General features: G+C 46.8%; 1 protein-coding gene across 1 annotated transcript; it reads left to right on the forward strand.

The window, feature by feature from the left end:
- The first annotated feature begins 1420 nt into the window (after nucleotides 1-1420).
- LOC141088159 (NADP-dependent alcohol dehydrogenase-like) lies at nucleotides 1421-12005 on the forward strand. The gene is made up of 3 exons (XM_073574084.1): nucleotides 1421-1441; nucleotides 5273-5358; nucleotides 11381-12005. The coding sequence occupies exons 1-3, from the start codon at nucleotides 1421-1423 to the stop codon at nucleotides 12003-12005; spliced, it is 732 nt and encodes a 243-aa protein (XP_073430185.1).
- Nucleotides 12006-12653: the final 648 nt, after the last annotated feature.

Here is a 12653-nt window from a genome sequence, read left to right on the forward strand (position 1 = left end):
TTCACACCTATTTGCTTCACAATATATTCATCTTTTTCTTCAAGGCTTCGGAATATAATGTTGTAAAAGTGAAAGCAAATTGGTGAAGAGAGTTTTAACTCAAATGTGAAACTAATTGTCATCTTTACTATTTCTCCATTCCGTGTGCGGCTAACCACCTCATTGATCTTATTGAGTTTCTTTGGCAGGAAAACAACAGCTCCATCAATACCATGTGTTTTTCCTATTAATTCATCATGCTTGTAAAGCAGAGGTGAGATTAGGGATCTAAATTACATCTGTGGACTGTAGTAAAAATGACACTGTGCAAGACCCACTAGGGTCTAGCTACCAATTTGACATACCATATATACTCGAGTATAAGCCGACCTGAGCATCACCCGAGGCCCCTAATTTCGTCACAAAAAACTAGGAAAACTTATTGACTTGAGTATAAGCCGAGGGTGGAAAATGCAGCAGCTACTGGTAAATTTCAAAAATAAAAATAGATACTAATAAAAGTAAAATGGTGGCCCCATAAGATGCTCCATATTAATATATGCCCCATATAATGCTGCACAAAGGTTAATGGTGGCCCTATAAGATGCTCCATATTAACCCCTTTCTGTCATATGATGTACTATCCCGTCCATGTGACCTGGGACTTAATTCCCATGGACGGGATAGTACGTCATAGCGATCAGCAGCGCTCACGGGGGGAGCGCCGCTGATAGTGGCCGGGTCTCAGCTGATTATCACAGCTGACACCCGGCACTATGTGCCAGAGGCGGTCACGGACTGCCCCCGGCACATTAACCCCTGGCACACTGCGATCAAACATGGGCATAGGGAAGAATCACGCAGGGAACAGTGCAGGCCCCCGGATCCAAGATGGCCGCGGGGGCCTTCGGGGTCCTGCAGGGAGGTGGATTTCTCAGTGCCTGCTGAGATTAGGCGTTGAGAAAGCCTCCTGCAGTACATGTCAGATCGCTGATCTTACACAGTGCACTGCAAAGTGTCAGATCAGTGATCTGACACTTTACAGCAGAGGTCTCAAACTCGGCAGAGTAAATGTGCCGCACATAAAAAAAATTTGAGCTGGCGGGCGCCATTCCTTTCAAACTTAATACACCTCGTACACACACGGCTCCGCTCCATCCACCTCATACATACGTGGCTCCGCTCCGTACACCTCGTACACATGCGACTCCGCTCCGTACGCCTCGTTACTGTAGCCATTATCAAAGTGATCAGACCCATAGAAAACCTTGAAATAATCTTAAGCCAACCTGTTAATAATCATATCAAATTATAGATGCCGATACAGTTGAAAGCAGTAATGAAGGAGAGAGCATCATGTGATGCTCCCTCTCCCATCACTCGCCTCTGACTCAGCATGTACCAACAGGGGAGCTGATTTGAAGCTGAGAAGCTCTGCAGTATGCAGAAGCGAGAGCAGCAGGTAAGTACTGTGTGTGTGTGTCTGCTGTACTATTCTGTGTATGGGGGGACTGCACTATACTGTGTTGTGTATGTCTGCTGAACTATAGTGTGTATGGGGGGACTGCACTATACTGTGTTGTGTATGTCTGCTGAACTATAGTGTGTATGGGGGGACTGCACTATACTTTGGTGTGTGTGTGTGTGTCTGCTGTACTATACTGTGTGTGGGGGGACTGCACTATAGTGTGTTGTATGCACTATACTGTGTGTGGGGGGGCCTCCACTATACTGTGTTGTGTATGTCTGCTGCACTATAGTGTGTATGGAGGGACTGCACTATACTTTGGAGTGTGTATATCTGCTGTACAATACTGTGTGTGGGGTTGACTGCACTATACTGTGTTGTCTGCACTATACTGTGTGTAGGGGGCTGCACTATACTGTGTTGTGTATGTCTGCTGAACTATAATGTGTATGGGGGGACTGCACTATACTTTGGTGTGTGTTTGTCTGCTGTACTATACTGTGTGTGGGGGACTGCACTATACTGTGTTGTCTGCATTATACTGTGTGTGGGGAGAATGCACTATACTGTTTTTTTGTGTGCCTGCACTATTCTGTGTGTGTGGGGGGACTGCACTATACTGTGTGTTTGGGGGACTGCACTATACTTTGTATGTGTGGGGGCTGCATTAAACTGTGTGTGGGGGCTGCATTATACTGTGTGGGGGGCTGCATTATACTGTGTGTGGGGGCTGCACTATACTTTGTGTGTGTTTGTGGGGGGATGAATTATACTGTGTGTGTGGGGCTGCATTATACTCTGAGGGGGCTGCTTTATACTCTGGGGGTCTACATTATACTGTGTGTGTGGGGGGGCTGTATTATAATCTGAAAGGGCTGCATTATACTCTGAGGGAGCTGCATTATTCTCTGAAGGGGCTGCATAATACTGTGGGTGTGGGTTCTGCATTATACTGTGTGTGAGGGCTGCACTATGTGTGTGTGTGTTTGTGGGGGGCCGCATTATACTCTGAGGGGCTGCTTTATACTCTGAGGGGGGTTGCAGTATTCTCTATCAAGGACCATGGGAGCGCATTTTACTATATGTACTATATGGGACCTGCATTATACAGTATCAAGGACTATCTGCACCAATCATTCTCCCTCAGCCAGAGTAAGGGTAGGTGCATACGGTCAGTAAATGATGTGGGTTGGATGCTGCGTACCTGTGCAGCATCCAGATGTTACAGCAGAGCGGATGGGATTTCAAGAAATCCCATGCCTACTGTGCGTGCACCGATGCCCACGGATCACCCAGAGATGGACATGTGGCGTGTCTCTCCAGTTCGCAGCATGTCTATTTATCTTGCAGAGACACAAGCCTCCGTAAGATAAATCTCACCCGTACAATGTATTTGAAGGTTTAATTCCGCACAGTTCAATGGACACATTCAGAATCACCTGCATTCAATAGCTGGCAACACTATGGACGTAGCGGACATGCGCTGCATACAAATCGCTGCCAATTACTGAACGTGCGCAGATACCCTAAAAATTCCAGCAAACAAGCGTTGAATGACTTCAATATTGTCGATCGGGCTCGTTTAGCGGCCTGAACTCAGCGCAAGTAAATACAACAGAAATGTTTCTGAGTGATGGAGCGATATGTGAGCATTTGCAGACCCACTTTAAGCTTTTGCCAAGGGCCCCACTTTGTCTAAAACCGACCCTGCATGGCGGACGCATCCCTCAAAGATCAACCCAACCCACCTCGTCAAGGAATCTCTGAAAAGGGACATCTCATTTGGTGTAAAGTTCATTAATAAAACCTAGTTGAAAAAATGATTTTTAGCCCCAAATACATGAATTTTAAGGAAAAAATACCCATATCCCAACAGTAGAAAAGTGAAGGGTATATGTCAAAGACTGAAATAAAAAAAAAAGTTGAGAGTTAAAAAAAATTGGGGGCAATAAATATTATAAAATGATTACACAGACAACATTTGTCACAGTACGTACAGGTATAAATGTGAAACTATCACATTTTCTGCTTTTATTTTTAAGAAAGTTTTTTGCATTCAGGAAACTTTCTGATGTTCTATTCTCTTTAGATTTATTTGTGAGAATACTGATGATCTGCTGACAAAACCGTTCACTGGTGGTATTGATGATGATGGTAGTGATGATCTCACTGGTGGTAATGATGATGATGGTAGTGATGAGCTCACTGGTGGTAATGATGATGATGGTAGTGATGATCTCACTGGTGGTAATGATGATATTGTTGATGTTGTCCATCTTGAACTGTCCTCCCACCTCTCCTCCTGCTCCCTCTTTGACCGCTTACAATCAGGCTTCCGACTGCACCACTCAACTGAAACTGCCATAACTAAAGTCACCAACGACCTACTAACCGCCAAGAGCAAGCGACAATACTCAGTCCTTCTTCTCCTGGACCTGTCTTCTGCCTTCGACACTGTGGACCATTCCCTCCTGCTCCAGATTCTCTCATCTCTGGGCATCACAGGCTTGGCCCTATCCTGGATCTCATCATATCTAACAGACTGATCATTCTGTGTCTCCCTCTCCTACACCACCTCTTCACCTTTCCCATTCTCTGTCAGTGTTCCTCAAGGCTCAGTTCTAGGACCCCTACTCTTCTCCATCTACAACTTTGGCCTGGAACAGCTCATAGAAGTCCACAGCTTGCAGTATCATCTCTATGCCGATGACACGCAGATCTACCTATCTGGACCTGACCTCACCTCCTTACTGACCAAAATCCCACAATGTCTGTCCGCTATTTCAGCTTTCTTCTCTGCTCGCTTTCTAAAACTGAACATGGACAAAACAGAATTCATAATCTTTCCCCCATCTCACTCTACCCCTCCACCAGACTTATCCATCAATGTCAATGGTTGCTCACTTTCCCCAGTCCCGCATGCTCGGTGCCTCGGGGTGATCCTCGACTCTGCCCTCGCTTTCAAGCCACTTATCCAAACCCTAACCTCCTGCTGTCGCAATCTCAAAAATATTTCCCGGATCCGTGCATTCCTTGACCATGACACCGCAAAAACACTAGTGCATGCCCTTATCATCTCCGGCCTTGACTACTGCAACCTCCTACTCTCTGGCCTCCCCTCTAGCACTCTGGCACCACTCCAATCCATCCTACATTCTGCTGCACGACTAATCCACCTGTCTCCCCGTTATTCCCCAGCCTCTCCCCTATGCCAAGCCCTTCATTGGCTTCCTATTGTGCAGAGGCTCCAGTTCAAAACCCTAACTATGATATACAAAGCCACCCACAGCCTGTCTCCTCCTTATATCTGTGACATGGTCTCCCGGTACCTACCAGCATGCAACCTTCGATCCTCTCAAGATCTCCTTCTCTACTCTCCTCTTATCTCTTCTTCCCACAACCGCATACAAGACTTCTCCTGTGCTTCCCCGATTCTCTGGAATTCCCTCCCCCTACACATCAGACTCTCGCCTACCATGGAAACCTTCAAAACGAACCTGAAGACCCAGCTCTTCCGACAAACCTATAACCTGCAGTGACCCACAGTCTACTGATCCGCCGCACAACCAGCTCTACCCTCTCCTAGTGTATCCTCACCCAACCCTGTAGATTGTGAGCCCTTGCGGGCAGGGTCCTCTCTCCTTTTGTACTTATGTGTGTCTTGTACTGCTCATGTTTATTGTACTTGTCTATATTTGCCCCTTTTCACATGTAAAGCGCCATGGATAAATGGCGCTATAAATTGTATAATAATAATAATAATAATAATAATAATAATAATGTTGTCTATAAATCTTGATTGTATTCTTTCTTCGTCTCTTTCAGCCTTCCACTGACCTTACCCAGTCCACTATTTCCTCTTTTCTGATATTGAAGAGACGCTCTGTTTGTGAAAAACAGGAGAAGATAATGTAATTATTTCTTTGGGTGTAATGGAGGAGGCCAACTCAAAATTAGTAAAGGTACTGTCACACTAAGCGATATCGCTAGCAATATCGCTATAACTTGTGACGTTATAGCGATATTGCTAGCGATATCGCTGTGTGTGATACTTACCTACAACCCGCTCCCCCCCTGGTTATCGCTGATCGCGCGAGAACGTTCAGGACCGCTTCTCGTCGTCAGCTTCCTGTTGTGACGACGAGCGACGCGTGGAGCCGGGCGGGAGGACGCAGGATCGCCTGGTGTGACAGGTAAGTAGCGACCCCCGTCCCCAGCGATGTCGCTGGTGAGATCTGCCAGTGTGGCAGCTCACTAGCGACCACTTAGCGATGCACCAGCGATCCTGACCGCGTCATATCGCTGGTCGGGATCGCTGGTACATCGCTAAGTGTGACATTACCTTTAGGCCTCATTCAGATGTTTTGGGGTTGTTTTTGCATGCAAAGAGAAAATTTTCATCCATTTTTGGTCAATGTGTCCGCTTTTTCCATCACGGTACAATCGTTTTTTCCTCTATCCAAAAAATAAGTTCTCCTACCCTTTAAGCAGTAAAAAAAAATATGCAGTTCATTTGCTTTTTTTTTTATAGACCCACATTATTGTACTTACCTGGGTCATCACTTATTATTTCTATCAGCTCATCTTCTTCCTAACCTTTGTTTTGTTACTGAAAATAGGAAATAGAGAAAATCTTTAATCTCCTTATCATGGGCAGGAATTCTAGAAGGAAGCAATGTGCAGAATAATGCATTGTCCAACTCCAGGAAATGCACCCTATTAAGAGCGGTTATAGGAAGCTTCGCCCCCAGCAATTTGCCTCCAGCAGTTCGCCCCAGGTACATTTTGCCCCCAGCATTTGGCCCCCAGGATGTTTCGCCACCGCACATTTCGCCCCCAGCGTTTCGCCCCTGGATGTTTCGCCCCCGGATGTTTCACCTACAGCATTTTGTCCCTGGATGGGTCGCCATCTGATGTTTCGCCCCTAGCATGTTGACCCCTGATGTTTCACCCTCAGCTTTTGGGGTCAACATGCAGGGAACAAAACATCTAGGGCTGAACATACCTGAGGGTAAAATATACAGGACCCCAATTGCTGGGGATTCCTGTGGCTGCCTTTTCAGCAGCTCACCCAGTGTCTCATCTGGCTGGCCTTAAAGGAGTATTATCACCCTAGAACACAAAAAAACTGACATACTTACCTGTCACAGCTGCAGCTCCTTGGGTATGGGGCGAAATGTGCGGGGGTGAAATGTGCGGGGTCGAAACACCCTGGGGGCAAAATTCTGGGGGCGAAATGTGCGCGGGCGAACTGCTGGGGGCGAACTGCGGGGGGCGAAACATCCAAATCCCATATAACACAGTCCACATAGTATATAACACAGTCCACATAGTATATAACACAGTCCACATAGTATATAACACAGCCCACTTAGTATATAACACAGCCACATAGAATATAACACAGCCCACATAGAATATAATACAGCCCACATAATATACAACACAGCCCACATAGTATATAACACAGCCACATAGTATATAACACAGCCCACATAGTATATAACACAGCCACATAGTATATAGCACAATCCACATAGTATATAACACAGCCACATAGTATATAACACAGCCCACATAGAATATAATACAGCCTACATAGAATATAATACAGCCCACATAGTATATAAACACAGCCACATAGTATATAACACAGCCACATAGTATATAATACAGCCACATAGTATATAACACAGGCCACATAGAATATAACACAGCCCAAATAGTATACAACACAGCCACATAGTATAAAACACAGCCCACATAGTATATAACACAGCCACATAGTATAGTGTATAACACAGCCACATAGTATATAACACAGCCAACATAGTATATAACACAGTCCACATAGTATATAACACAGCCCACATAGTATATAACACAGGCCACATAGTATATAACACAGCCCACATAGTATATAACACAGGCCACATAGTATATAACACAGCCCACATAGTATATAACACAGTCCACATAGTATATAACACAGTCCACATAGTATGTAACACAGCCCACATAGTATATAACACAGCCCACATAGTATATAACACAGTCCACATAATATGTAACACTTCCCATATAGTATATAACACAGCCACATAGTATATAACACAGCCACATAGTATATAACACAGCCCACATAGTATATAACACAGCCCACATAGTATATAACACAGCCACATAGTATATAACACAGCCACAAAGTATATAACACAGCCACATAGAATATAACACAGCCACATGGTATATAACACAGCCACATAGTATATAACACAGCCCACATAGTATATAACACAGGCCACATAATATATAACACAGTCCACATAGTAAATAACACAGTCCACATAGTATATAACACAGCCAAATAGTATATAACACAGCCACATAGTATATAACACAGCCACATAGAATATAACACAGCCCACATAGAATATAACACAGCCACATAGTATATAACACAGCCACATAGTATATAACACAGGCCACATAATATATAACACAGCCCACATAGTAAATAACACAGTCCACATAGTATATAACACAGCCACATAGAATATAACACAGCCACATAGAATATAACACAGCCCGCATAATATATAACACGGTCCACATAGAATATAACACAGCCCACATAATATATAACACAGTCCACATCCCCCCCCCCCCGAGAATGGCCCCACAGTCCAGAACTCACTGATATATTAAAAAACTCCACAATTTTCACCTCTCATCGTGCCATGCGCTGCTCCCATCTGGCTCCTACATAAACATAAAAAGTACCAGCACAAAGTCAAGAAAATTTCATGTATATAAACTCAGATACATATCAGAAAATACAGAGAAAAAAATGAGTTTACCATATACAACGAAAAATAAGTATTTATTAATACAGAAGTTCATCAATTACATAAATAGTAAAATGTACAATAAAATATATCATATGTCAATTAGTATGTATGAATACACATGATCCACAAGACTGATGGCCACAGACTATGAGCAGAACATAATAGCAGGACAGAGCAAAAAATAACCTATGTCAAACCAATAGTAATAGAAAGAGTTAATGTAAACATCAGGCAGCTGATTCACTCAGTATCAGGAGGCTCATATAGCCAACCATGCAGTGCAATGGTATGCTGAACAAGTGCCCCTAAATCATAAACATCACCATGGTAGTGTGGGAGGAATGGCCCCCGTCGAGTGTCCGGACCGGAACCAAGGGAGCCATCATCTGGGTTCCGGGGGAAACTGTCCCCGGGGGACAGAGTTCGTGGACAGGCTGTTGTGACAGACAGATGGGCTGGGGGAGGGAACAATATAAAGGAGGCGGGGAATCCCCGGGACGATGAGTCAGCAGACTGTGACAGAGGCAGCAGGAGACTGTGGGAGCGACTGCAAGATAGAGCGACCTACCAGTGCCAGGGAAGATGCCGACTGAGGACTCCAGAGGGACGGTGGCAGGGCGATCATCCGAGATTTGCTGCCCCGCTCCAGCCCGCGGCTGCAGCCTACCCGCGGCCGCTGCCATCTCGCTCCACCCCGCGGCAGCGACCTGTTACCCGCCACCCGCAGTCGCCCTGCTCTCACCAGTGTTCGCGGCAAGTACAGTGCCGCCGCCGGCCACCACTGTCCCGCACCGGTTCGCAGCAGGGGCCGAGCCTCTGCTGGCCGTGGACTCCCCGTCGCAGCCGTTAGCTGCGCGGGTGGTCTGTGATTCGCCACCCTACATCGCTGCCACTTGCCCCAGTCTGGGAACTGCGGCCCATCCGTCCAAGGACTCAGCCGGGGCCTGTGGGGCTCCAGTGTCATCAGAGCGCTGGAGCGTGCGAAGACTACGCCAACGCCTCAGCAACTGGGCCCAGCGACTACTACGCCGAAAGACCACCATCCCGAATGGCAAGGGACGCCTGGACGGCTAAGTTGACTATATATTTACGGACCCGTAGTCAGCCATACCGCGGCCCTATAGTGACCGGCTATTGCCGGAAGTAGTCATGTTCTACCCGTTTGTGTTTGCTTGTTTTAGAGCCCCTGCGAGGGCAACCCGTGTTACTGTGGCACCCCTGAGGCTTCAGTCGCCACAGAGGTACTGCACCTCCTCCTGAGGTGTGGTGCCCCACCATCCAGGTAAGGTGAGAACTCCTGACCACGCTGCAACACTCGCATCCCACACAACATGGTAGTTCAGCAAAGCCACATTGCGGCTCCTTGCTTAGAGGGTAGCAGAGCACCTTTGGTGGTTCCCTGCTTGGAACACGAAACGTGCTGGGAGGCGGGTGGAGTTTAGACTACATAAAGAGCAGGAAGAGTTAGTTAGTCAGTCAGTCAGCGAGAGAAAGAGAGAGTCACTCGGAGAGGAGTGAGGATTCCTGGAAGAGGGATGGAGGAAGGAGTGCTGCAGCTGCCTCAGTGATCTGAGCCAGCTGGCACAGGAAAGGAAAGAAGGAGAAAGACATTGGACTGAAACCTGACCTTCTGAGAGAGAGGGATTAGTACAGAATGAAGGAGAAAAATGGAACAGAGAGGACGTTGGTTAGAGGAGAACCCTGCCTAGAAGTTCTAAACGCAAGGCCGGGGCCCGGTCCCCGAGGTTGTATGGATACTGAAGGCTCTGCAGCAGACACCGGTGGAGTAGTGAGCTACTCCCATCTAAGACTTGGGGGCACAACAGCAACTTGGATAGTGAGCTGGGACTCAGGAGTAAGGCGTCCCCGAAGCAGGCTACAGCTGTCTGCTGTACAAGTAGAGTTCTTGGGAACATCTGTCAGGAGGCACTCCAGTGTAACTCAGTACTAGGAGTACTTCAGTAAAAGGCGCTATAGAGGAGACATTCAGAAAGGTACATGTTGGCGGAGTGTTCGAAGGGAGCATCCTATCTTGCCTGGAGGTTGACTGAGCCCAGGACCCGGAGGACACAGCACGGAGGCAGGCATCTGTGTGAACTGCAGACTGTGAGTAAAGCTTTGGAACTACATGCCCTGGTGTCCTCCACTTATTCCCGCATCACTACACCCTGCAAAGCTACATCTGGGCAACGGCCTCTACACCGCCTGTGCCTCTCCTCCATTGCTACATCTACACTGCCCTGGGACTACGGCTCCACCTGTGGGGAGCTTCACCATCTTGGCTGCAACCCACCACCAGTCCCAGAGGATCTGCATGCAGCGTCGGTCTAACACCTCACTTGCCGAACACCACAGGTGGCGTCACAAACTATTCATAAACTTTATTTCATTGTTCATTCACCCCCTTTTTTGCCATGGAGCCCCAGGGCCACGGACCGGGTCACAGCTTCCGTGACACTCCCATTGAGATCAACGGGTCCGATACCGAGTACCCCGCTAGGCCCTGGTGTCGGCGCTCCATTACCGCTTTTGGTGATCAAGCCGTGACTGAGGAAAGTTCCCTCTAGTCTTATAAAAGTTATTATAGAAAGCACCAAATTGTCTTGCGACTCGTCACTGCATCCTGCGTACCTGCAATTACCACAGTATCAACAATAAATATATTTATGTATACATTACGTATGCAAAGACCGCTACATGACTAAGTAAAGAATGAAGAGGTTAATTACCCATAATGACTGCCCGTGCTGTGACCACGTTCCCCAACGCACGTTTCGCTTGATATTTCGTCGCTTCCTCAGGGGGCTCCTGTCTCAACGGCTGCACTGCCTGGCACACAGTGAGTGCGCGATGACGTCATCACACACCCGCAGTGTCAGAGGCAGAGGGGAATGATGGGAGAGGAGGCATCAGCTGACGCTCTCTCCTCCATCATTGCTTTGAACCGGAACCACCATGAGCACCGCAGGAAAGGCTATTAAATGCAAGGCCGCTATTGCCTGGGAACCATGCAAGCCCCTCAGCATTGAAGATATTGAAGTAGCTCCTCCAAAGGCTCATGAAGTCAGAATAAATCGTGCAGAGCTTGCGATGGCCAACACAGTAACATCTGCAAAAAATTAGAGTTTGCATTTGGAGCTCAATCAGGACTGATGGATGATGGTGCAAGCAGATTTACCTGTAAAGGCAAAGCGATTTATCATTACGCATGCACAAGTACATTCACTGAATACACTGTGGTGTCTGACATTTACGTTGCCAAAGTGGATGCCCGTGCCCTTGTTGAAGTTTGTCTTATAGGCTGTGGATTTTCTACTGGATATGGTGCAGCTGTCAACACTGCTAAGGGGACCAAGCGCTCTAGTTGTGCTGTTTTTGGCTTGGGAGGAGTTGGTTTTTCATCAATTGTAGGATGCAAGGATGCAAGCGCTACACGAATCATTGGAGTAGGTTCACATAAGGATAAGTATCCAAAAGCCTTACAACTGGGAGCCACTGAGTGCCTAAACCCAAAGGTTTACGATAAACCCATTCATGAGGTCATTACTGAGCTAACTAATGGAGGAGTGGATTTTGCCGTTGAATGTGCAGGACGCACTGAAACCATGCTGACTGCTCTCCAGTGTACTTACTGTGGAAATGGTGTTGCTTGTTTGCTCATGAAGTCAAAAGAAATCGTGCAGAGCTTGCGATGGCCCACACAGTAACATCTGCAAAAAATTAGAGTTTGCATTTGGAGCTCAATCAGGACTGATGGATGATGGTACAAGCAGATTTACCTGTAAAGGGAAAGCGATTTATCATTACTAGTGTTGAGCTTTCCGATACCGCAAGTATCGGGTATCGGCCGATATTAGCTGTATCGGAATTCCGATACTGACTTCCGATACTTTTTTCGTATCGGATAACGGAATGGGAAGTTCCCATAATGCTATCAGCCCGCTCGCTTTGATTCAGCCAATGGGAATCCTCAGAAGTGTGGGCACATCCTGTTAGGCATGTAAACTATTGGCATGGCTGTGATTGGCTGCTGAAATGATGTCATGATGCACTATAAAAGCCGCCGCCATTTCTGGTCACTCGGCTGTGAATTCAGTTAGGGACAGGCTGCTGTTGAAGACTGTGAGGGACAGTTAGAAATAGCGATTCTCAAAACAATATTGTGCTTTACCCAGGCTACATAAACCACCACTGTAGCTTTCTTTTCCCTTGCAGCAGTGTTTACAGCTGTCTGCAAGGGCTGTGTGAGTGCAGCTCACGCTGTGGAGTGGGTCCTGCAGCCACGTCTGGTTGTAGGCCGCCCAGCGTGCCTCACTGCTGCCTCATACATATTTTTCTTTTTGAGCTGCTTATTT

The sequence above is a fragment of the Dendrobates tinctorius genome, unplaced genomic scaffold, assembly GCF_039654945.1.
Source record: "Dendrobates tinctorius isolate UK_male_01 unplaced genomic scaffold, ASM3965494v1 ptg000038l, whole genome shotgun sequence".
NCBI lineage: Eukaryota > Metazoa > Chordata > Amphibia > Anura > Dendrobatidae > Dendrobates > Dendrobates tinctorius.

Coding starts and splice junctions, on each gene's coding strand:
- LOC141088159 (XM_073574084.1), top strand. CDS start 1,421: ATGCAGAAGCGAGAGCAGCAG. Junction 1,442..5,272: donor TGCAGAAGCGAGAGCAGCAG/GTAAGTACTGTG, acceptor CGTCTCTTTCAG/CCTTCCACTGACCTTACCCA. Junction 5,359..11,380: donor GAAAAACAGGAGAAGATAAT/GTAATTATTTCT, acceptor TAAATCGTGCAG/AGCTTGCGATGGCCAACACA.